The 27,919-nt window shown below is 39.9% G+C and overlaps 1 protein-coding gene across 1 annotated transcript in view; it reads left to right on the top strand.

Moving 5' to 3' along the window:
- Positions 1 to 259: 259 nt before the first annotated feature.
- Positions 260 to 27,919, top strand: part of LOC106096041 (uncharacterized) — a 60,932-nt gene continuing 33,272 nt past the window's right edge. The window contains exon 1 of the mRNA XM_059367325.1: positions 260 to 466. Within this exon, the coding sequence (XP_059223308.1) occupies positions 260 to 466 (207 nt within the window). The remainder of the gene's footprint in view (positions 467 to 27,919) is intronic.

The raw sequence follows: 27,919 nt of genomic DNA on the forward strand, positions 1-27,919 counted from the left end.
TCAAATTACATTTCTCGCTAAATGTGAACAGAGTATCGGCTTATCTCTGGCTCTTTGTCTTATTTATAAATTAAATGCAACATGCCGTATGCCGCAGGCCACATATATACTTACGTTTGGGGCGTTTATTAAAGTAATTTCATTGCTCTTGTATTTGAACCATTCAATTTCATTTTGTTTTTCTTATTCTTTGCACTTGTTAACATTTCATTACATGTCTCATTGTGGTCTAATGCGAATGTGTTGATGTGTCGGCGCCATGACACATGGATGTCAACAACAACAGGATATACCATTGCACGTTGCCATGATAACGCACATTCTAATAGCCTGGGACCGTATGCGTTGGCTTGGCAATCCTTTGAAGGGACGTTTTCCAGCATTTGTCTGTTGCTGTGCCACCTGGCTGACGGGCATGGTGATTGCCCTGCCATATCCCATCTATACCATTTATGTGGAAATTGGAGTAAGTACAAAGAAAAAAAAAAAACTTTTCCTTAATAGATTTCACTGAATAGCAATTTCAACAAATTGAAAGAAAAAAATAAAGTTCTTTGGAAAAAAGTTCTAGATAAATATCTTATAGCTATATCATTGGAATCAGCTAAATAATCGTCTTTTGTCAACCAAAGTAAGTGTACCCGGAAATTGATCTATAAACACTAGACTGTCTCACGCTATAAAGTTCTCAAGCAAGTCATTGCAAATGCCTTGAGGAGATATGTATACCACATCCAATGGTGCAGTGTATAGAAAATTTCTTTTGATTTTAAATATTTCCATTGTATTTTGACCTTGGCCAGAATGATTTATTATTTTTAAAACCTACACCACAGCGTGGGGGTATACTAATTTTGTCATTCTGTTTGTAACACCTGGAAATATGCGTCTAAGACCCCATAAAGTATATAAATTCTTGATCGCCATGACATTTGAAGTCGATCTAGCCATGTCCGTCCGACCGTCTGTCCGTCCGTCTGTCCGTCCGTCTATCCGTCCGTCCGTCTGTTCGTCCGTTCGTCTGTCCGTTCATCTGTTCGTCCATCTGTCTGTCCGTCCGTCTGTCAGTCTGTCCATCTGTCCGTCCGTCTGTCCGTCCGTCTGTCCGTCCATCTGTCCGTCCGTCTGTCCGTCCATCTGTCCGTCTGTCCGTCCGTTCGTCTGTCCGTCCGTCCGTCTGCCTGTCCGTCCGTTTATCCGTCCGTCTGTCAGTCCGTCCGTCTGGCCGTCCGTTCATCTGTCCGTCTGTCCGTCCGTCCGTTTGTCCGTCTGTCCACCCGTCCACCCACCCGTCTGTCGAAAGCACGCTTTCTTTCGAAGGATTTAAGCTAGGCGCTTGAAATTTTGCACGAATACTTTTTATTAGTGTAGCTCAGTTGGGATTATATATGGGCCAAATCGCTCCATGTTTTGATATAGCTGTCATATAAACCGATCTTGGGTCTTGACTTCTAGAGCCTCTAGAGGGCGCAATTCTCATCCGATTTGACTGATATTTTGCACGTGGTGTTTTGGTATTTGGTACTTCCAACAACTGTGCTAAATATGGTTCAAATCGATTTATAATCTGATGTAGCCGCCATATAAACCGATCTTGGGTCTTGACATCTTGAGCCACTAGAGGGCGCAATTCTCGTCCGATTCGACTAAAGTTTTGCACGTGGTGTTTTGGTATCGCCTCCAACTAGGTCTGGTTCAAATCAGTTCGTAGCCTGGTACAGCTGCCATATAAACCGATCTTGGATCTTGACTTTTTGAGACGCTAGAGGGCGCAATTCTTATCCAATTAGGCTTGGCAGAACACGTGGTGTTTTGCTGATACCTTCAGCAACTGTGCTAAGTATGGTTCAAAACAGTTCATAACCTGGTACAGCTGGCATAAAAATCGAACTTGGAGGGCGCAATTCTCATCCGATTTGGTTGAAATATTGCATGAGATGTTTTGTTATGAGTTCCAACAACTACGTTAAGTATAGCGCAAATCGGTGCATAACCTTATTAACCGATCTGGGATCTTGATTTTTGAGTCTCTAGAGGGCGCAATTCTCATCCGATTTGGCAGAAGTTTTGTACAACCGCTTCTCCCATGACCTTCAGCATGCGTGTCCAATAGGGTCTGAATCGGTCTATAGCTTGATACAGCTCCTGGAATAATATTCAGATCTGTCAGTATGCCGCCCTCCGAACTGCGACGGGCTGTCTTCTCAGTTCTCATGTAGACCAACTCCATCAAGAGACACCTCCATCAGGAGAAACCTCCATCGGAAAGATCCTACCAGTGCGAAGACAAAACTTCATACTGTCCAAGCAATACCTTTTAGGCTGTTATCGCAGAGACTATGCTAATCATCATCTTGAGGATAGATATCTACCGCAGAAGCCTTAAGGTAGATCTATTGTATATACACCAATCACGACAATATGGGACTCAAATGAAAGGTATTTAAAATTAGAAAACGTATCTGATATCCAGTTGTCCGACCAAGTGTTTGGGGGACCACCCCAACTCCCAAAACACCCCTAAATCTGAAATATTTACCGACCATGGACTCAAATGAAAGGTATTTGCGAGTAAAATACGAATCTCATATCCAAATTTGGGACAAAGTTTCCGGTGGTCCACCCCTTCCCCAAAACATCCCCCAAACAGCACTTATTTACTGACCATGACAATATGGGGCTTATTTTAAAGGTATTTGAGTGTAGAATACGAATTTGATATTCAGATGTGGGACCAAGTGTTTGGGGGGCCGCCTGTCCCCCAAAGAGGAAAAATTTACGACCATAGCAATATGGGGCTCAAATGAAGGGCCTTTAGAAGTAAAGCACAAATCTGATATCAATATTCGCGAATAGCGTCTATGGGGCCACCCCACCCCCATAACACCACCCAAATAGGAAGTATTTGCTAACCATTGCAATATGAGGCTCAAATAAGAGGTTTTTTAGAGTAGAACACGAATCTAGAGAGCGTGAGATTCAGCGCTACAAGAGAGAACCTCTACATCAAACGGGTCTAGACAACATTCATGCAGACACGGTAGCAGATGGAGAACGACCACCTCCGGTTTCACCTGAAGAAATTGACCTCCCCCGGCAAGCAAGAGTAGTTCTGGTTCAATTACGTTCCGGCAGATGTAGCCGCTTCAACACCTACAGGACAAGGACTGATGCCGACGTGCAGGACACACGTCACCCGTTTAACTGCTCAGCCAGACTCATTCGACTCAGACTCAGAACCCTCTGGACGCACTCCACCTTAGTCCCAGAGTACCAGGATCAGGACACTCAACAGAATCTAGCAGACGAAAGATAGAACACAACTTACTGCTACAACAACAACCGATTTCGAGAAATATTGCTTTAAAGTGCTCATTTGTTTCTTCGAAATTTGACAGCAAGGATTTTCTCTTAACTCTCGACAGTATTGGTGAATTTCATAGAAATCGGTTCAGATTAAAATACAGCTCTTATATATATACTGCCATATTTTCACTCCTAGAGCCACTGCAAGCGCATTTATTGACCAATCCTTCCGAAAATTTGGTTCAACGGTTTCCCCGACTACTATCCACAATACCAAAGATGTTTGGTAGAAATCGGATTAGATTTCGAAATAGCTCCCATATATATGTTCGTCAGATTTTGGATAATTTGCAATAATGTTACCATTTGTCAACCGTAGTTTTTAGAGTTTGAACATATTTGCTCGAAATTTGATACTGATTGTCTAACAACCCATCTGAGAACATACGCCGAGGTCCATCAAAATTGTTTAAGAGATAGATATAGCTCCCACTTTGTATTTATAGGATAGTTGTAGCGTATAATAAAGTCGGCATCGCCCGTCTTTTGCCATTCCCCATTGGTATTGTGAATAATTCATTACGAATTTCAATAGCAATACCCATACATATTTGCATGCAATTACTTGAAACCACAGTTTGTAGGGTTTCTTGAACGAAAACATTCAAATGGACAACAATTTTCAATACCTGTGTTAACCACAAAACAAATATGATTTCTGGCTGGGAAATGTGTGTATGGGTATACATTTTACTGCGTCTTAAATAGTAGCGTTAAAAAAAAAATATGGTGCCATCAAGGAAAAGGTAACCCAATGAATTTTATTGAGAGAAAAAACTAACCCCAAACAAGTAAAAGCGTGCTAAGTTCAGCCGGGCCCAATCTTATATACCCTCCACCATGGATGGCATTTGTCGAGTTCTGTGCGCGGCATCTCTTTTGGGGCAAAAAAGGAATATTGAATAAGAACTGTTATGCTATTGAAGCTATATCAAGTTATAGTCCGAGTCGGAACATGAATGAATGCTGAACATTGTAGAAGTCATTGTGTAATATTTCAGTTCATTCGGATAAGAATTGCTCCTTGTAGGGGCTCAAGAAGCAAAATCGGGAGATAGGTTTATATGGGATATTGATCGATTGAGGCCATATTAGACACGTATGTTGAAGGCCATGAGAGAAGCCGTTGTAGAAAATTTCAGCCAAATCGGATTAGAAATGCGCCCTCTAGAGGCTAAAGAAATCAAGATCCCAGATCGGTTTATATGGCAGCTATATCATGTTATGTGCCGATTTGCGCCATACTTAGCACAATTATTGGAAGTTTTAATAAAACACCACATGCAAAATATCAGCCAAATCGGATGAGAATTGCGCCCTCTAGAGGCTCAAGAAGTCAAAGACCCAAGATCGGTTGATATGGCAGCTATATCAAAACATGGACCTATTTGAACAAAACGTAGCGCAGTTGTTGGAAGTGATACCAAAACACTACGTGCAAAATTTCAATCAAATCTGACGAGAATTGCGCCCTCTAGAGGCTCAAGAAGTCAAGTTCCTAGGTAGGTTAATATGGCAGCTATATCAGATTATTTACCGATTTGCGCCATACATAGCACAGTTATTGGAAGTCATAAGAAAACACCTCATGCAAAATTTCAGCCAAATCGGGTGAGTAAAGCGCCCTCTAGTGGCTCAAGAAGTCAAGATCCCAGATCGGTTTATATTGGGTTGCCCAGCAAGTAATTGCGGATTTTTCATATAGTCGGCGTTGACAAATTTTTTCACAGCTTGTGACTCTGTAATTACATTCTTTCTTCTGTCAGTTATCAGCTGTTACTTTTAGCTTGCTTTAGAAAAAAAGAGTAAAAAAATATATTTGATTAAAGTTCATTCTAAGTTTTATTAAAAATGCATTTACTTTCTTTTTAAAAATCCGCAATTACTTTTTGGGCAACCCAATATGACAGCTATACCAGATCATGAACCAATTTGAATCATACTCAACACAGTTGTTGGAAGTGACACCAAAACACTACGCGAAAAATTATAGTTAAATCGGGTGAGAAATGCGCCCTCTAGAGGCTCAAGAAGTCAAGACCCAAGATCGGTTTATATGACAGCTATTCCAGATTATGAACCTATTTGAACGATACTTAGCGCAGTTGTTGGAAGTGATACCAAAACACCACTTGCAAAATTTCAATCAAATCGGACGAGAATTGCGCCCCCTAGAGGCTCAAGAAGTCAAGACCCAAGATCGGTTTATATGGCAGCTATATCAAAAAATGGACCGATTTGGCCCATTTACAATCCCAACCGACCAACACTAACAAGAAGTATTTGTGCAAAATTTCAAGCGGCTAGCTAAATTCCTTCGAAAGTTAGCGTGCTTTCGACAGACAGACGGACGGACCGACGGACAGACGGGCGGACAGACGGACGGACATGGCTAGATCGTCTTAAAATGACATGACGATCAATAATATATATACTCTATAGGATCTCAGACGCATATTTCCAGGTGTTGCAAACAGAATGACGAAATTAGTATACCCCTATCCTATGGTGTAGGGTATAAAAGGTAATATGGTGGAAATATTCTTATGGTGAGGGCGAGGCGAGGGTGATATTTATACTGAATTTAAACCATATGCTACTCAGTTTAAATAGGGAAACATATTTTTTGTTACTCTCTTTTCTCTATAACCCTTTAAACCCCCCCCTTTTCCCACCTCATTTAAGTGTATCGAGTTAAAAACTTTGTCATTGAGCCACACATCCTCCTTCTCAAAGGAGTATCCCTTCAAATAACTTTGTTTTATGTTGCGGTGAGATGAACCCCCACAAATGCTACCCTTGAGTTATGAATTTTTTTCAAGGATAATTTCTTGGAAAAACTTCACCAAGGCTAACATCATTATAAGGGGCGTAAATTGCCTAAAGTTACTTAGAACAAGATGAACAGGTGTGGATGGCTTTCAAAAAGAATATTTTTTTTATGTGACAACTTTGTTTTTGGAGAGTAGGGAAAATGTGAAACAAATTTTATATTTGCAACAAGTTCAGATAAGGTGGCCATGGAGAAGTTGTTCCTTGAGTAAAACTGAAATGGTATTGAAATTTCGATATGAGTCTGAAGGTGTTTTCTAAACGATAATATTTTGGCATATTTAGATCCTGGCCTGGAATGTTCAAGGGCAAATTTTTAAATGTTCAAGACCATAGAAGACCAAGGCTTTTTGGCATATTAGTCCAATCGCTTATTTTTCGGAGTTCCATGAGCCTGAAGTTCATTTTGTGAGGCCACCGTAGCGCAGAGGTTACCATGTCCGTCAATGACGCTGAACGCCTGGGTACGAATTCTGGCGAGACTATCAGAAAAAAATTTCAGCGGTGGTTTTCCCTCCTAATGCTGGCAACATTTTTGAGGTACTATGCCATGTAAAACTTCTCTCCAAAGAGGTGTCGCTCTGCGTCACGCCGTTCGGACACGGCTATAAAAAAGGCCCCTTATCATTGAGCTTAAACCTGAATAGGACCGTACTCATTGATATGTGAGAAGTTTGTCCATGTTCTTTAGTGGAATGCTCATGGGCAAAATTTTGAAAAATTTGCATTCTGAGTTCATGTAGGGCTTCTTAACATTCTGCAGAAAATCTTCAACAGAGCGAAAGCCACAATAGAACCACACTATTGGGATATCCATAAGGCTTACCTAAGAAAATATAAGACCGAACCTGAGAAAGGGTCAGAACAAATCCTGGGTAGAATTCTGCAGCTTCGTGGAGGATACATCTGAGGCCTCTAGGCTACGGAAGATTCTGTCCTCGAGACCCATTAAGTTGGGTTATATCCAGAAGTCAAAAAATGCATGGACAATGTCTAGTGCGGTAACACTAGAACTACTCGTTGATGCACATTTCCCAAGAAATTCTCCCAAGGACTACGTGGCGCCAGAAGAGGTAGTCACCATTATTATGGAAATTGTGTCTGAGCCGAAAACCTTTTGGGCCATAAGAAGTTTTGACACTTTTAAATCGCCAGGTCCTGATGATGTATCACCAGTTGGATTACAAGATGTGTGTGATAGACTAGTTCCTTGGCTTAGGGAGATATACTCTGATTGTAGCAGCATGTGATCAGGTCATTTTCATTCCGAAAGCAGGAAAACCTTGCCACACTAAGGCGAAGGATTTTCATCCTATTTTTCTGTCATCCTTTATGAAGAAGACTCTTGAGAGGTTGATAAAAACATACATAAGGACAAAGATCCCTGAAGATCGCGTGTTAAGGCAGCGGCATGCATTAGGTAAAAGCAAATCCACTGAAATAGCCCTTCACGATCTAGTCGGGTATATAGAGGGTTCTCTCGCTGCTAAGAATATACAGTGGTAGCATTCCTTGGCATTGAAGATGCTTTCAGCAATGTAAAACAGGCGTCAAACATGAAGATGTTGTAGTTCCTAGGCATCAACTCTGCCGTAAGAAAGTTTATTAATAACTTCCTTACGTGCTTTTCGTCAAGTTTGGGATCTAGGATCTACAAAAATGGGTCAGCAGAGGAACACGTAAAGGAGGTTAACTGGCTTCTCTAATTTGGAATAAACCCTTAATTATTGTCTTTGGAAGAAAAAGGCTTAAAAGTGGTCGCGTATGCTGATGACGTGACAATTGCGGTTAGGGGAAAGTTTCCCAGCACATAGACAACAGATAGATATACTTCTGGAAGCTCTACATGCCACAGCAAAGTGGACTACCGAAAGTGGTCTAGGTATAAATCCGAGCAAGACGGAAGCAGTTCTATTCAGCAGGAGATACAACATGCCTACAGTGGTACCAGTCTCCTTGGTAGGAGACAATGTTCCATATACAGAAAAGGCAAAATACCTGTGTGTTTTGCTGGACAGGAAATATAACTTCAAATCCAAAATTTGGAAAGGGCAAAAAAAGCAACTCTTGCCCTTTATACTTGCCAGGGAAGTTGGCAAAAGTTGGAGGTTTAGACCTCTTGTAATGTATTGGGTATATTCTACAGTTGTCGGACCTATATTACTATATGGTGTTGTGGTCTGGTGGACAGCGCTGCAAAAGTCCTCCTACTTTTCAATACTCGACCGGTTCTAGAGACTGGCTTGTTTGTGCATCACAGCCGCACTGAGGACGACACCATCTGAAGCAATAAATTTCATGCTACATCTAATGCCTCTGGACATTGTGGCTAGACAAATTGCAGCGACCACTGCCTTGAGGTTAGGGGAGCTTTCTCTTTGACCATGTGGCGGCAACGGACACTGTGTTATCCTTGATACATTGTCCTATGTTCCAGGTATTGTGGATTACACTCTACCAGAGCCGCTTTTTGATAAAAAATTACTATGCCACTATTACTGACAGAACCGATTGAAACTACGAAATCCTTGGTAATAAAAGTTACCATACCAACTCACGTATTCCGTGATCGTTTGGAGTTCTGACTGCAGGACCGTATTATGGTCAGGCAGTACCCAGGCGATCCCATAAATAGCTATATTCTGGATCGTCTCGACATTCTGAGCCGATATAGCCAGGTCCGTCCGACCGTCCGTCCATCTGTCGAAATCACGATAGCTGTCGAACGCATAAAGATAGCCGCTTTAAATTTCGCATAGATTCTCAATATCGATGTAGGTCGTTGAGAATTGCAAATGGACCATTTCGGTCCAGATTTGGATGTAGGTCCCTTATAAACCGTTCTCCCGATTTGACTTCTTGAGCCCCTGGAAGCCACAATGTTTGTCCGATTTGGCTTAAATTTTGCACATACTGTTCCATTATGCCTTGCAACAATCGTGCTAAGTACGGTGCAATTCGGTCCTTAACCTGTTATAGCTCCTGTCTAAGCCGATCTGCCGATTTGATTTCTCGAGTAATTATAAGCCGCAATTAATGTCCGTTTAGGCTTCCAACAGCTGTGCCAAGTATGATCCGATCTCCCGATCGGATCATTTAGTCTCCAATCGTATATTTCTTAGTTGTTATAACATGCCAAATTTCTGAACCATCTTTGAAGAAAGTACCAAATTTCACCAAATATAGTACCAAAATGTTTGAATGGTGAATAGATCATTTAGCCACCCATCATATATTTCCTAGTTGCATCTACATGCCGAATTTCAGCTTCATCTGAACAGAAAGCACCAAATGGTACCAAAAATTTACGAATTTTTTTAACATTTAACCACCCATCATATATACCTAAGTTGTACCTAAATGCCGAATTTCAGACCTCAATCTCCATCTGAACAGAAAGTACAAAATGGCACCAATTTTGGTACCGAAATGTATGAATTTTGAATAGATCATTAAGTCACCCATCATATATTTCTTAGTTGTACCTACATGCCAAATTTCAGAACTCAAGTTCTATCTGCACTGAAAGTACTAAATAGAACCAATGTTGATACTAAAATGCCTAGTCACCTGCATTCCAAATTTCAAAATTCTAGCTCCCTCTGTAAAAAAGTACCATATGGTACTAATTTTAGTACCAAAATGTACGAATTTTGAATAGATCATTTTGTCACCCATCATCTATTTCCTAGTTTTACCTATATGCCAAAATCAGATCTCTAGCACCATCTATAAAGAAAGTACCGAATTGTACCCATTTCGTACCAACATTTTCGAGTTGTGAAAAAAAAAACTATTTAGTCGACCATCATATATTTCTAAATTTTCCCTACATGCTTAATTTCAGGCCTCTAGCTCCATCTGCACAGAAAGTACCAAATAGAACCAATATTGGTACCAAAATGTACAAATTGTAGAAAGATCATAGTCACCGATCATATTTTTCCTAGTTGTACCTGCATTCCAAATCTCAAACCTCTAGCTCCATTTATAAAGAAAGTACCAAATGGTACCAATTTTAGTAACAAAATGTACAAATTTTGAATAGATCATTTTGTCGCCTATCATATGTTTCCTAGTTTTACCGTCATGCAAATTTCATATATCTAGCTTCATCATATCTCTAGATCCATCTGTAAAGAAAGTACCAAAACGTACCAATTGTGGTACCAAACGTACGTTTTCTCCCGTTACCAGTACTATTTTTCCATTCTTTCTTTTTATCGTCATCTTTTTGCACCAGATGTCTTTTAAGTCGAATTTCAAAATTCTACCTCTATCCATCCGACCTGTACATAGTTCGCCAATTTCGTACCTTTTTGTTACTTTTTTTTAGTATCTAAATGTAGAAGTTTCCAAAATATTTTTATATTCACCCAATTATGTTTGCCATAGGTGTACCTAAGTTCCAAAATTCAGACCTGTATTTCAATTTACAAAGAGAGTACCAAATAGTATCAAATGCGGTACTAAACATACTATTTCTCCCACTTCCGGTATGATTTTCCAAAAAAATTTTTCACCATAACTTATTTTTTCGAGACGCTCTTAAATTTGAGCCCAAGAACATAATCCTAGTCTTTTCCGTTCGAACTGGGCAAACATGTACCATTTCGCACATATTGGTACTTTTGGGTACCTAAACGTACGAGTATCACAAAATCCTGACTTAGTCCGTGCCTATAACCCAAGACCTACAATCATGCGAAATATCGTGCCATTTTGGTACTTTTTTTAGTACCTACATGTACAAATTTCTAAAGAGTCTTATAGTCACCCAATAATAGTTGCCTAGTGTACCTAAGTTTCCAAAATTCAATGCTGTAATTCAATTTACAAAAAAAGTACCAAATAGTACCAAATGCGGTAATGAACATACTATTTCTCCTACTTTCAGTACGATTTTTAATTTTTTTTACCACGCCTTATTTTTTCGGGACACTCTTTAATTTGAGCTCAAGATGGCAATTCTAGCCCTTTCCGTTCGCGCTGGGCAAATATGTACCATTTCGTACATTTTGGTACTTTTTGATACCTAAACGTACGAATATCACAAAATCCTGTCTTAGCCCGTGCTTATAACCCAAGACCTACAATCATGCAAAATTTCGTGCCTTTTTGGTTCTTTTTTTAGTACCTAAATGTACAAGTTTTCAAAAAATGTTATAGTCACCCAATAATAGTTGCCAAGTGTACCTAAGTTTCCAAAATTCAGTGCTGCTTTTAGAACCAAAACATACGAATATCACCGAATCCAGGATTATCCCATGCCTATGACCCAAGAACAAGATTCGTCCAAAATTTGATGATCTGTCAGTCAATCAATTTTTATACCCACCACCGAAGGATGGGGGTATATTCATTTTGTCATGCTGTTTGTAACATCTCGAAATATGCGTCTAAGGCCCCATATGTCATATCATTTTAAGTCGATCTAGCCATGTCCGTCCGTCTGTCCGTCCGTCCGTCCGTCCGTCTGTCGAAAGCACGCTAACATTCGAATGAGTAAAGCTAGCCGCTTGAAATTTTGCACAAATACTTTTTGTAGGTTGGTTAGTATTGTAAACGGGTCAAATCAGTCCATGTTTTGATATAGCTGCCATATGAACCGATCTTGGCTCTTGACTTCTTGAGCCTTTAGCGGGCGCAATTCTTGGCTGATTTGACTGAAATTTCGCACGAAGTGTTTCGATATCACTTACAACAACTGTGTTAAGTATGGTTCAAATCGGTTCATGTTTTGATATAGCTGCCATATGAACCGATCTTGGGTCTTGATTTCTTGAGCCTCTAGAGGGCGCAATTCTCATCCGATTTGACTGAAATTTCGCACGAAGTGTTTTGGTGTCACTTACAAAAACTGCGCTAAGTATGATTTAAATCGTAGTAAAGGGTGATTTTTTTGAGGTTAGGATTTTCATGCATTAGTATTTGACAGATCACGTGGGATTTCAGACATGGTGTCAAAGAGAAAGATGCTCAGTATGCTTTGACATTTCATCATGAATAGACTTACTAACGAGCAACGCTTGCAAATCATTGAATTTTATTACCAAAATCAGTGTTCGGTTCGAAATGTGTTTCGCGCTTTACGTCCGATTTATGGTCTACATAATCGACCAAGTGAGCAAACAATTAATGCGATTGTGACCAAGTTTCGCACTCAGTTTACTTTATTGGACATTAACCAACCACACGAATGCGTACAGTGCGTACAGAAGAGAATATTGCGTCTGTTTCTGAGAGTGTTGCTGAAGACCGTGAAATGTCGATTCGTCGCCGTTCGCAGCAATTGGGTTTGTGCTATTCGACCACATGGAAGATTTTACGCAAAGATCTTGGTGTAAAACCGTATAAAATACAGCTCGTGCAAGAACTGAAGCCGAACGATCTGCCACAACGTCGAATTTTCAGTGAATGGGCCCTAGAAAAGTTGGCAGAAAATCCGCTTTTTTATCGACAAATTTTGTTCAGCGATGAGGCTCATTTCTGGTTGAATGGCTACGTAAATAAGCAAAATTGCCGCATTTGGAGTGAAGAGCAACCAGAAGCCGTTCAAGAACTGCCCATGCATCCCGAAAAATGCACTGTTTGGTGTGGTTTGTACGCTGGTGGAATCATTGGACCGTATTTTTTCAAAGATGCTGTTGGACGCAACGTTACGGTGAATGGCGATCGCTATCGTTCGATGCTAACAAACTTTTTGTTGCCAAAAATGGAAGAACTGAACTTGGTTGACATGTGGTTTCAACAAGATGGCGCTACATGCCACACAGCTCGCGATTCTATGGCGATTTTGAGGGAAAACTTCGGAGAACAATTCATCTCAAGAAATGGACCGGTAAGTTGGCCACCAAGATCATGCGATTTGACGCCTTTAGACTATTTTTTGTGGGGCTACGTCAAGTCTAAAGTCTACAGTAATAAGCCAGCAACTATTCCAGCTTTGGAAGACAACATTTCCGAAGAAATTCGGGCTATTCCGGCCGAAATGCTCGAAAAAGTTGCCCAAAATTGGACTTTCCGAATGGACCACCTAAGACGCAGCCGCGGTCAACATTTAAATGAAATTATCTTCAAAAAGTAAATGTCATGGACCAATCTAACGTTTCAAATAAAGAACCGATGAGATTTTGCAAATTTTATGCGTTTTTTTTTTTAAAAAAGTTATCAAGCTCTTAACAAATCACTCTTTATAATCTGGTATAGCTGTCATATGAACCGATCTTGGGTCCTGACTTCTTGAAACTCTAAAGGTCGCAATTCTCATCCGATTTGACTGAAATTTTGCACAAAGTGTTTCGGTATCACTTAAAACAACTGAGCTAAGTATGATTTAAATCGGTATAGAACCTGATGTAGCTGCCATTTAAACCGATCTTGGGTCTTGACTTCTTGAGCCTCTAGAGGGCGCAATTCTCATTCCATTTTGGTGAAATTTTGCATGAGGTGTTTTGTTATGACTTCCAATAACTGTGCCAAGTATGGCGTAAATCGGTATAGAACCTGATGTAGCTGCCATATAAACCGATCTGGGATCTTGACTTCTTGAGCCTCTAGAGGGCGCAATTGTTATCCGATTTGGCAGAAATTTTGTACAACGGCTTCTCTCATGACCTTCAACATACGTGTCCAATATGGTCTGAATCGATCAATAGCTTGATACAGCTCCCATATAAACGGATCTCCCGATTTTGCTTCTTGAGCCCCTACAAGGCGCAATTCTTATCCGAATGAACTGAAATATTACACAATGACTTCTACAACCTTCAGCATTCATTTATGGCTCGTATATATAGTTATGCTATATCATAGCATAACTATATATGTTATGCTATGATATAGCTCCTATAGCATAACAGTTCTCATTCTATATTTTTTGTTTGCCTAAAAAGAGATACCGCGCATAGAACTCGACAAATGCGATCCATGGTGGAGGGCATATAAGATTCAGCCCGGCCGAACTTTGCACGCTCTTACTTGTTATATTTATGGATATTTCTTCACATATTCCCTTTTATGACTGTAGTAACCCCAGTTCTGCGCCAATCTTTACAAAATTTGAATGAGGTGTTTTATTTGACCTCTCAATGCAAATACAAAAATTTCATCAAAATTGGTTCAATTTATGACCAGCACCCATAAATACCCCAAACTGATATTTTATGACTGCAGTAACCTTAATTTAGATCTGATAACTTAATTGCTATTGCAAATCCAATTATTGATGATATGATCTCGAATTTGCTTAAAATTAATAAGTTGAGTAATAAAAAAATAAGTTGACCAAATAATATCCTACACCACCGCTTGGTGCTCTCTCTGCTCTCTCCATTATATGCCATTCCTTATTAGTTTTTTGTTAAAATCATAAATCATATTCACTTACTCTACTATTTGCAATTTACAATTGCAACTCGTGCCTGAAATAGGCTCATTTTATTTATTTTCTATCTCCCCCCCTCTCCCCAACATTGTGATGGCAATGCCTATCACATCACATTTCAATTATGTTCCTCTAGTTTGTTCGCATACATGGTGGCGTATGGTTGTTATGAATGGCAAATCGTCATTATCATCATTCATAAGCCACCATGTGTCTTTGAGCAGATAATAAAATTAACAAGGCCATTATCACTGTTTAATTAATCTATGACAATAAAGGCGTCTCCATTTTTATGGATAATTCGCACAACACAAAACACATTGAGTTAGCAAAAAGCGAAGAAAAAATATTGAAAATAAAGGAAAATTAATGAAAATTTTCCCAAACAAAAGAGATTTCCATTTGTGTGTGTGTGTGTGTGTGTGTGTGGCCTTGTGTTCATATTTGAGTGCCTTATGGGGGGATTATTATTTTGTTTTCCATTATTTGCCAATTTATGTAGGCCAACAAAAAAAAAAACAATCTATAGAATTATAATTTCCTCAATTCTTTTTCGTTGAATTCCCCTTGAGGGGGAAAAAACCCCAGAATTCAGACTCAGACATATGGCCAGGCAATATAAGCAGCTATTGTTGCCAAGTGTGGAAAAGCTTTGATTTTGTTACTTTTGGATTTGTTGTCAAGGGATTGAATGGGGTAGAAAAACCAAAACAAAAACAAAAACATGCATGAAAATAACATATGAAAGCAATAACAAATATTAAGGAAAATAATCACATTAAGTTGGAGTGTTGCTTCTTAATTTACTTTGATGACAACTTTGGTAGACAACAGAGTTGAGTCCCTACAGACAAGTGTCTTGAGCACGTGTGCATGTAAGCAAGAGCATGCAGTGAAGTATGAATCTTTTACGCACGTGGATAGGTAACCAAGGAAATTTGTTGTTTTTTTCGTGCTGCCTGCTTTTTCCATATACCAAGAACATGTGTATGCATATATTAATATTTAATATCAAAAAAACAAAATTTTTGAAAAAAAAAATTAAATTCCAGAGGAAAACATTGTTTACCAGCTAGAACGAACATATTTTTGTAGTAAATTAAATTAATTATAGAATGATAATTTATAAGACAACAATTTATTTAACAGTAGTTGTAATTATTCAAAAAGCCGAACATTCTAAAAATGTGGTTTAGCCAAACAAATTTACTTAGAATTCTTTTAATAGTCACTTTATTACAGCATTTATGTGACAAATTTTGACCATTGCTTTCATGTGAATCATATTTGTATGCTAAATTTATTCATAACCAATCAGCTTTATTACCAAAATATTATTGGCTTTTCAACAATGGTACCATACCATTACTGGCACATACTGAACGAAAAATTAACATATTTACATAGGCTATAAAAAAAAGACACATGTGCAATGCATATCAATAAGAGAATATCTTAACATAGGTACATAAATGTAAATCGATATTCGATGCTGAAAAATGTAAGTGTAAAGGATAAAGGTATGGAAAACGAAAAACAAGTAAGAGGGTGCAAAGTTCTGCCGAGCCGAATCTTATATACCCTCCACCATGGATCGCATGTGTGGAGTTCCAGGCGCGGTATCTCTTTATATAAAGTTATAGTCCGATTCGGGCCATAAATAAATGCTGAACATTGTAGAAGTCATCGTGTAATATTTCAGATCTTTCGGATAAGAATTGCGCCTTGTAGGGGCTCAAGAAGCCAATTCGGAAGATCGGTTTATATGGGAGCTGTATCTAGGTATTGATCAATTCAGACCATATTAGACAATTATGTTGAAAGTCACGAGAGAAGCCTTTGGACAAAATTTCTTCCAAATCAGATGAAACTGCGCCCTCTAGAGGCCCAAGAAGTCAAGATCCCAGATCGGTTTATATGGCAGCTATATCAAAACATGGACCGATTTGAGCCATACTTAACGCAGTTATTGGAAATCACATCACATAGTGATGTGAAAATTTTCAGTCAAATCGGATAAGAATTGCGCCCTCTAGCGCCTCAAGAAGTCAAGACCCAAGATCGGATGATATGACAGCTTTATCAGGTTATGAACCGATTTGCGCCATACCTAGAACAGTTATTGGAAGTCATACCAAAACACATCATGCAAAATTTCAGTCAAATCGTATGAGAACTGCGCCCTCTAGAGGCTCAAGAAGTCAAGATCCCAGATCGATTAATATGGCAGCTATATCAGGTTATGAACCGATTTGCGCCATACCTAGCACAGTTATTGGAAGTTACAACAAAACACTATGTGAAAAATTTCAGTCAAATCGGATAAGAGTTGCGCCCTCTAGAGGCTCAAGATCGGTTTATATGGCATCTGTGGCAAATTTCAGCTCAATATCTCAATTTTTGAAGGCTGTAGAGTGATTGCAACAGACGGACGAACAGACGGCTAGACGGACAGACACACGGACATCGTTAAATCGTCTTAGAATTTTACGACGATCCGAAATATATATACTTTGTAGGATCGGAAATTGATATTTCGATGTTCGGAATGACTAAATGAATATATCCCCTATCCTATGGTGGTGGGTATAAAAAGGGAAGTTGAGGACATGAGAGACATGATCTTCTAAATGGCAATACACGATCAATCTATGACTGTGCCGATGCCAGCAGTGCCTTGCACTCGACTTCTAGGTTTATCTCAAATACCCGATCGGAAACCTCTTTCAATCCTTCCAGGTCTCCTTTCGTCGCCTCGTTTATAACGCGATGGTATGAGCTGCTCCCATCGCCTTAAGCCGCAGTGGCCTTTCCCATCTCATAGCCGCAGTGGCTGCCTCACACTTAATCTGTATGTCAATGGGTCAGATATCTAGAATAGTCTTCAGTGGCCTAGTGGGCATGGTCCTCATCGGTCCGCCTATGCCAAGACCACATGTTCTCTGAACCTGTTGTATGGTCCTTATATTGAACTTTTTCTCCACAGCAGTCCATCAAACTATTGAGGCGGAAATATGCATTGGTCTAATCACGCTCCTGTAGAGCCAGTGCACTATCCTCGGATTCAGGCCCCATTTCGAGCCAACGGCCCGTCTATATATAGTGCCCAATATCTGTGAGCCTTCTGTGTACGCTCCTGAATGTGACACTTTCAATTCAGTTTCCTGTCCAAGATCACACCTAAGTGTTTGACCTTGTCAGATATCGAAATCGTCTTATTGAGGAAACGTGGTGTGTAAAATTGGCCCAACTTCGTCTTCCTCGTAAACAGGCATATATCAGTCTTCTCTGGCCTAATATTTAGACCTCTGGGTCTAGCCCAGTCATATGCCATATGCAAGACTCTTTAGGTCCTTCTGCATAGCTCGTTCGTATCCTCATCCCTTAGAAGTATTATAACATCGTCTGCGTAGCAGATGGGTTCAAACCCTCCCCAGTCAGCATCCGTAATAGGTCATTTATGGTGGTCACCCATAGGAGTGGCGATAAAATGCCCCTCTGTGGCGTGTCCTGTGCCACTTTCTCCCTTATATTTATGCCATGAGACACACAACTTATCCACCTGTTCCTTAACATATGGTTTATCCAGTCTCCAAGGAACGGGTCCACCCGGTACTGGTCTAAGGATTGAATCAGTGTTTCGCTCCGCACATTGTTAAAAGCCCCCACGATGTCATTGCATACCGCCAGTGTGAACGTTTTGGCATCGAAGGATTCTTCTATTTTATGCACAACCTCGTGCAGGGCAGTCTCCACCGACCTTCCCTTGTCGTATTATAAATAAAATTTTTATAGGGCCAAGACTTTAATACGAGGGATCGGTCTATATGGCAGCTATATCCAAATCTTAACCGATCTGGGCCAAATTGAAGAAGGATGTCGAAGGGGCTAACACAACTCACTGTCCCAAATTTCAGCAAAATGGGATAATAAATGTGGCTTTATGGGCCTAAGACCCTAAATGGGCGAATCGGTCTATATGGCAGCTATACCCAAATCTGGACCGATCTGGGCCATATTGCAGAAGTATGTCGAGCGGCTTAACTTTATTCACTGTCCCAAATTTCAGCAAAATCGGATAAAAAATGTGGCCTTTATGGCCCTAAGACCCTAAATCGGCCGATGGATCTATATGTCAGCTATACCCAAATCTGGACCGATCTGGGACAAATTGAAGAGGGATGTCGAAGGGCTTAACATAACTCTCTGTCCCAAACTTCAGCAAAATCGGATAATAAATGTGTCTTTTATGGGCCTAAGACCCTAAATTGGCGGATCGGTCTATATGGGGCTATATCCAAATCTGAACCGATTTTGACCAAATGAAAGAGGAATATCGAAGGGGCTAATACAACTCACTGTCCCAAATTTCAGCAAAATCGGATAAAAAATTTGGCTTTTATGGGCCTAAGACTCGGATCGGCGGATTGGCTTATATGTCAGCTATACCCAAATCTGAACCGATCCGGGCCTTATTGCGGAAGTGTGTCAAAGGGCTTAATTTAACTCACTGTCCCAAATTTTAGCAAAATCGGATAATAAATGTGGCTTTTATGGGCCTAAAACCCTAAATCGGCGGATCCCTCTATATGGCAGCTATATCCAAATCTGGACCGATTTGGGCCAAATTGAAGAGGGATGTCGAAGGGCCTAACACAACTCCCTGTCCCAAATTTTCAGCAAAATCAGATAGTAAATGTGTCTTTTATGGGCCTTAGACCCTAAATCGGCAAATCGGTCTATATGGGGGCTATATGAAGATATAGTCCTATATAAACCATACCTGAACCAAACCTGCCTATGGACAAAAAAAGAATCTGTGCAAAGTTTCAGCTCAATATCTCTATTTTTAAAGGCTGTAGCGTGATTTCAACAGACAGGCGGACAGACGGACGGACATGGCTAGATCGCCCATCCCCCATCCTTTGTTGGTGGGTATTAAAAAAATGCTATCTTTTATGAAATTTAAAATAAAATGTTCCATCTTATACCAAAATAATTAAAATTTGAAAATTTTATATTCCAAGGTGAGCAATGTCATGACTTGAACTTTTATTAACCTCTCAACTGCAGTTTATGATTCTCGCATGTGTATGGACGTCTAAATATGGCTATTTATGGAACACGTTTACAAAGAAAAGCAGCCTATTTGTGAGACTACAACATGTCCTACGACTAAGCCCCTAATGTCAATAAAGAAACTCGCGTTATCTTGCCGATCGCTTTGGCACAAGGCCATATGGCCATGGAGAGTGTAAACTGTTGCCTTGTGAAAATACAAAACACAGGCCGTGATACGCCTGGCCCATGGGGGACTTTTTGAGAAACAATACGTGCCGTATTTGCGCTCGTTGAAAGGTGTCAATAGGAATTTGTCAAAATAGAATGGGGAAATAAACAAAAAAAGAAAGGGGGAAACAAGACAAGCCCACAAGTACACTAAGGACCCTTTTACGGCTTACTTTTCCAACGAATGCTATGCGGCCAATGTATAAAGGCTGACAAACATGATTTCCTTGGTGGAGCACAATCTGTCAATACTAATTTATTTCCTTTCTTTTTTTTTGCTCCTTTCTCCTTATGGCAAAATAACATTCTCTTTGAAAAATAAATCCTAATAAAATCTACATTAAGAAACTCTTGAAAGGCAAAGCAAACAGGCAATGATGGCGAAAAGAAACATTGAACGAAGTTCAACCCTTTTAAGGTTGACTGCTTTTATCTGCTACAGACATAGCCCCCACTTGTTATGAAGTTTGCAACAACACCCATGGACATATTTTTCAATTTCATTTTGTGTTTGGTAGAGTTTTAATGTTTTTATTTGCCCTTTCTGGTGTATGTAAAATGACATGGGGAGCTTTGAGAGCTTAAAAGGATACCCTGAGCTGTCTTGGTTTGCTCTTGAGTGACTTTAAATATTCATCTTTTTCCTTTTGAGAATTCCCATGAAGTTTCATTCTTAGCGGGAATTATTGGCATTTTTTGTACTCCATTAGCTTGAGAACTATGTGTCACAAAAAAGTTTCAACCAATGGGGAAAATTCGGTTCGGCAGAAAGGCTTTCGTTTTAATCAGAATATGCTGGGTCATAAAATCACTATTTGAGTTTAGCAAATCATGGATATACCCATCGTACTATTTTATTAAAATACCACTACCATATGCATGAATAGCATTGAGCCCCTAGCTGCCGCAAATTTTGACCGATTATGCATGTGGTGTTCCGTTATGACTTTCAATAACTGTGTTCAGTACTCTCCTTATATAGCTCCCATATAAACCGATCTCCTGATTTGGCTTCTTGAGTCCTTACACGCCGCAATTTTTGCCCGATTTGGCATGTGATGGTCCGTTATGACTTTCAACAACTGTGCCAGGTACGGTTCAAATCGATCCATAACCAGATGTAGCTCCCATTTTAACCGATCTCCCAATTTGAATTTTTTCCGCAATTTTTGACCGATTTGGCTGAAATTTGGCATGTGGTGTTCCGTTATGACTTTCAACAACAATGCCAAGTACGGTCCGAATTGGTCTATAACCTGATATAGCTTTCATATAAACCGATCTACCAATTTGACTTCTGGAGTCCATACAAGCCTCAATTTTTTCCGATTTTTCTGAAATAGGTCCAAATGGGGTCCAAATGCGGTCCAAATCAGTTTATAACCTTTTATAGCATCCTTGTAAATAGGTCCCTCCATTATCCTTTCTTTATAACCTGATATAGCTCTCATATAAACCGATCTGCCGATTTGACTTCTTGAGTCCATTCAAGCCTAAATTTTCCGATTTTTCTGAAATACGGTCCAAATTAGGTCCAAATGGGGTCCAAATCAGTTTATAACCTTATATAGCATCTTTGTAAATAGGTCCCTCCATTATCCTTTCTTTATAATCTGATATAGCTCTCATATAAACCGATCTCCCGATTTGACTTCTGGAGTCCATACAAGCCTCAATTTTTTCCGATTTTTCTGAAATACGGTCCAAATGAGGTCCAAATGAAGTCCAAATGAGGTCCAAATCAGTTCATAACCTGATATAGCACCCTTGTAAATAGGTCCCTCCATTATCTATTCTCGGTTCCTAGAAGCTTTAGTTTTTGGCTGGTTTGACCAAAGTTTCTGATTTGAATCCGTCTGTCTCTCTGTCTGGGGTGGACCCTCTCCTTACACCATAAGTACTACCCAAAAATAAAAATGGACCGATCAGAACAATTCGGGATTCAAATGAAAGGTATTCAAGAGTAGAGTGCGAATTTCATAAAAAAAAGTTGGGTCCAAGTACCTGGGGGGCAGCCCCAGCCCCAAAACTCCTCAAAATGGGTTTAATTGATGATCATGATAATACGGAACTCAAACGAAAGGTATTCGGGAGTAGATTACGAATATGGTCAGTAAGTAGGAATAGGCTTTATAATTTACTGATAACGGAAGGGGGCGGACCCTCCAACGTTACCCCAAAAACACCAACCAAAAAAATGACAATACGAGTATCAAATAAAAAGTATGCGGGAGTAGATTCTGGCATATAAATTCATGTCGAAGTATAAAGGATCAGCCCTCACCCACAAAAACGGGCACATAAGCCAATCACGGATATATGGCACTCGGTTTGTTTGTTCCCTATGACTGAAAAACGGCAGAACCTTTTTTTTTTAAATTTTCGTATATTGTATAGATTGGTCTGGAAAGAAGCATAGGCTATATAATTTTTCGGTATTGGAAGGGGGACGGACCCTCCCCCCTAAAAACACCACCCAAAATCAAAAGTGGACCGACAAGGGCAATATGGGTATCAAATGAAAAGTATGCGGGAGTAGATAACGAATCTGGCATGCAAATTCAAGTCGAAGTATAAAGAGTCAGCCCACCCCCACAAAAACACCAAAAATGGGCACATGAGCCAATCACGAATATATGGGACTCGGTTTGTTTGTTCCCTACAGACTGAAAAACGGCAGAACCGATTTTCTCGAAATTTTCACAAATTGTGTAGATTGGTCTGGAAGGAAACATAGGCTATATAATTTTTCGGTATCGTAGGAGGAACGGACCCTCCCCCTTATACCAAAAACACCACCCAAAATCAAAAGTGGACCGATAAGGGCAATATGGGTATCAAATGAAAAGTGTGCGGGAGTAGATAACGAATCTGGCATACAAATACATGTCGAAGTATAAAGAGTCAGCCCACCCCCACAAAAATGCCCAAAATGGGCACATAAGCCAATCACGGATATATGGGTCTCGGTTTGTTTGTTCCCTATAGACTGAAAAACGTCAGAACCGATTTTCTCGTAATTTTCACATATTGTGTAGGTTGGTCTGGAAGGAAACATAGGCTAAATAATTTGTCGGTATCGAAAGGGGGACGGACCCTCCCCCTTATACCAAAAACACCACCCAAAATCAAAAGTGGACCGATAAGGGCAATATGGGTATCAAATGAAAAGTATGCGGGAGTAGATAACGAATCTGGCATGCAAATTCAAGTCCAAGTATAAAGTGTCAGGCCGCCCCCACAAAAACGCCCAAAATGGGCACATTGGCAAATCACGAATATAGTGGACTCGGTTTGTTTGTTCCGTATAGGCTGAAAAACGGCAGAAATTTTTTTAAACTTTCGCATATTGTGTAGTTTGGTCTGGAAGGAAACACAGGCTAAATAATTTGTCGGGATCGGAAGGGGGACGGACCCTCCTGTTTATACCAAAAACACCACCCAAAATCAAAAGTGGACCGATTGGGACAATATAGGTATCAAATGAAAGGTATTGGTGAGTAGAATATGAATATGGTATTAAAATTTGAATCTAAGTACCCATCGGACCGCTCCAACCCCAAAAACTTTCATAAACAGACATATTGGACGTTCACTTCAATATGGGGCTCAAATGAAAGGTATTCGGGTGTAGATTTCGAATCTATCACACAAAATCTGATCGAAGTATAGGGGGTCACGCAAAAATTAGCAAATTTTGCCCATGAACATTCCACTAAGGAACGGGGGCAAACTTCTCACCTATCAATGAGTGCAGTCCGATTCAAGTTTAAGCTGAATGATATGGGGCCTCTTTTTTATAGCCGAGTCCGTACGGCGTGTAGCAGTGCGACTCCCCTTTGGAGAGACGTTTAACATGGCGTATTACCTCACAAATGTTGCCAGCATTAGGCGGGGAAAGCCACCGCTGAAAAGTTTTTCTGATGGTCCCGCCAGGATTCGAACCTAGGCGTTCAGCGTCATAGGTGAAGATGCTACCCTCTGCGCTACGGTGGCCTCCATAGGGGGTCACGCCACCCGTACACACTCAAATGATTGCATTGAGTACACACTCAAATGAGTGCATTGAGTACACACCTAAATGAGTGAGTTGAGTACATAATCAAATGAGTGAATTGAGTACACACTCAAATGAGTGAATTGAGTACACATCCAAATGAGCGAATTGTGTACACACTCAAATGAGTGAATTGAGTACACACTCAAATGAGTGCATTGAGTACACACCCAAATGAGTGAATTGCGTACACACTCAAATGAGTGCATTGAGTACACACTCAAATAAGTGCATTGAGTACACACACAAATGGGTGAATTGCGTACACACTCAAATGAGTGAATTGAGTACACACTCAAATGAGTGAATTGAGTAAACACTCAAATGAGTTGAGTGTCAACTAGTGATGATACTCGTTTACCCTCCAAATTGAAATCTATTTCATTTCAATCAAAAAGTATATCCGTTTTTAAAATCAGTGGCTTTTTCTTAAAGTCCTTATAATAAAAACTTTCTCTTTACAAAAGATTCTCATTTAAGAAGGGAGAACCTTAAAACAGTGTTACCTAAAGCATCTCGTAAATGGATATATAAATTGGAAAAAAAAATTTGGGGCGCCATAAACAAATGAGGGGCAAATAAGCACCAGAAGGCATAATTTTTTTAAGTCTTTCCCTCAACCGTTACTCACACGTGTATGTGTATAAGAATTTTCCCCCAAAACCCCAAGACAATGTTCGATTTGAAGCAACAGCTAAAGCCCCTCTCCTCATATATCATCCCGGGCAAATCATTAACATATTTATTGGCATTTTTATGGTAAAAGGAAAGAAAGTTGGCTGCTTCGCTGCTTGCTTTCCTCGGAGATGGCTCGAGAAAATTACCATAAAATCGTAAAACAACTGTTGCTGGTATTTCCTGTGAATCGTAAGGTAGTGTAGAGGGAGCTGAATGGTGATGGTGGTGGTGGTGGTGATGGTAAGTAAGTGTGGCGGCGGTAAATATTATACACTGTCGATTTTGTTGCTTGGAATAATTTGGTGACAAAGTCATGTCAGTTGTTAATAATCGATACCTACATGACATATGACAGAGATCTCATGTAAAACACCAACCCCTTCTGTGACCTGGATTTCAAAGCAAATCTCCCAAACACTCCTACTCTTAACCCTTATGTATTGGGTTGCCCAAAAAGTAATTGCGGATTTTTTAAAAGAAAGTAAATGCTTTTTTAATAAAACTTAGAATGAACTTTAATCAAATATATTTTTTTACACTTTTTTGCTAAAGCAAGCTAAAAGTAACAGCTGATAACTGACAGAAGAAAGAATGCAATTACAGAGTCACAAGCTGTAAAAAAATTGGTCAACGCCGACTATATGAAAAATCCGCAATTACTTTTTGGGCAACCCAATAGTTTGGTGAGGGCGCCGGTAGGGGTGACTTCTTAGTATTAGCCAAGCGTAGCCATAATCCTGACATTCTTATTGCTTGTTTGTGTTATCATTTTATTTATTCAAGAGCCCAAGGAGTTCGAATGGATGGGTAGCTCCATCCTGTAGAAGATGACAAATATTTACCAGAGATTTTGGAGAAGGGATCTTTGTCTCCGAGGCATTTCTTGAACAAACGTGTTTTTGGGTTATTCGCTTTTTTTGTTGTTGTTGCTGCTGTTTCACACATAAGATACTCGCATCTTAATAAACTTGTTGTCGTTTAAACAGTCTATGGCTGGCGATGTTTTCCATGGCGTATCACTGAAGTGACACATTCATTGGATTGGAAAACAGAATAATTACCGAAAAATGCCAATAACGACATTGGCAATGAATGCTAGAGAGCACCCAAGATGGGAGATAAATACAAGAATGAATTCTTAGCACTGTGAGTTCTTGGCCAAGGCCAGCACGTATTTTGTGATGATACGTAATTTGATAGAACGCACAAAGCCCACATATATGCCTACACATTTCTTGTGTTAATTAAGACGTAGATGTTTAAATGCCCCAATAGCCATTTAAATTCAATTAAAAGGCTTCTTAGGACTTGTAGGAAGAATCGCAATGTTTAACCAATATAAATTGTCATACATCTTCAAGGCCAAGTTTATAGAATACTAGCCGAACCGGGCCCGCTCCTCTGCGCCTTCTTTAACTTTCTCATTCTTATTAGAGTGGAGACACTTCGCCCTGAATGCGGATATCGAATTAGTGCCATTGTAGCCCTTGATGCTGAACGCGTTCAAACCCTGCGAGAACATCGTACAAAAAAGTGTTTATCCCCTCTTAATGTTGTTGTCTTGTTGCGAGGTACAATGCCATGCATGGTCATTAAAAAAAATTTCCCCAAAGAGGTGTCCCACTGCGGGACGCCGTTCGGACTCGGCTATAAAAAAGGTCCCTAATCATTGAGTTTAAACTTGAATCGGAAAGCACTCATTGATGTGTGAGAATGTTTCCCTTCTCGGTTTCTGGTGGTAATGTCCTTCCCTAGGGTAATGTTCTCATTAGGGGAGGCATGGCAGCTTAGACATTACGACTCAAAAATGGATATCAAATTCGTGCTGCACTTCCAAATCCCTTTAATTTGAGACCCATATTGGCATGGCCGGTAAAAATGAACCGTTTGGAGGGTATTTTGGGATTAGGGGGGCCACCGGCACTTTGCACTGAAATAAGATATCAAATTCGTTCTTTCTTCCCAACGGAAATGAAGTTCAGTTTAGGGCGCGCTTTAGGGCGTACCCCTAAACACATGGCCCCAAAATTGGATATCAAATTCGTTTTATTCATTTGAGTCCCATAATGTAGTAATGGGTCAAACAACCTTTGAGTCCCATATAGACATGGTCGCTTAATATGACCATTTGGGGATACTTGGGGATGGGGCGACCTCCCATTTATTGGACCTAATTTTTTATGTAATATTTGTAATCTACTGTCGAATACTTTTCATTTGAGGCCAATGTTGACATGAACTTCGATTATATCTGTTTAGAGTAGTTTTGGGGTTGGGGGGGCACCGCTGGGTACTTGGACCCAAATTTTAATACCATATTCGATTTCTAGTTTCCAATACCTTTCATTTGATACCCTTACTGCGCCGATCGGACCACTTTCGGATATGGGTGGCGTTTTAGGGGTAAGGGGGAGGGTCCGCCTCCAACCGATATCTAAAAATTAAATAGCCCATGTTTCCTTCCAGACAAACTTACACAATCTGTGAAAATTTGAAGAAAATCTGTTCAGCCGTTATTGATTCTACGGAACAAACAAAAAAACCGAGTCCCATTTAGTCACGGTGGGTCATATGCCCATTTAAAACGTTTATACGTCGATCTGATTTTGTATGCCAGATTCGAAATCTACTCCCGAATACCTTTCATTTGAGCCGCATATTGAAATGAACGTCCCATATGTCTGTTTGGGGGAGTTGTGGGGTTTGGCGCGGCAGGATGGGTACTTAGACTCAAATTTAAATACCATACTCGTGGCTCATGTTATCCACAACGTGGGTAATGTTGACAGCAACGTTTATAATGATATCCACAACATGGATATTGCAATCCACAACGATAGCTTGAATAAAGTCATTTATAGTTTAGAAACTGTGATCCATAATGTGGATAATTTGATTCACAAAGAGAATAATGTGATCTATAACCTAAATGTTACCCACACCGTTGATAATGTCATCCACACCGTTGATAACGTGTATAATGTTTTCTACGACGTGTATCCAAGTTGCGGATGATGTTATACAAGTTGTGGATAATGTTATCCACGTTGTGGATAATGTTATCCTCGTTGCGGATAATGTTATCCAAGTTGCGGATAATGTTATCTATGTTGTCGAAAATGTTATCAACGTTGTGGATAATGTTATCCTCGTAGTGGATAATGTAATCCTCTTGTGGATAATGTTATCTTCGTTGTGGATACTGTTATACACATTGTGGATAATGTTATCCTTTTTATAGTCCGAGGCCGAACGGCATGCGCTTTGCGCTACGCTGGCCTCTGGTGTTATCTACTATGTGGATAATCTTA

This window comes from Stomoxys calcitrans, chromosome 4 (genome assembly GCF_963082655.1).
Source record: "Stomoxys calcitrans chromosome 4, idStoCalc2.1, whole genome shotgun sequence".
NCBI lineage: Eukaryota > Metazoa > Arthropoda > Insecta > Diptera > Muscidae > Stomoxys > Stomoxys calcitrans.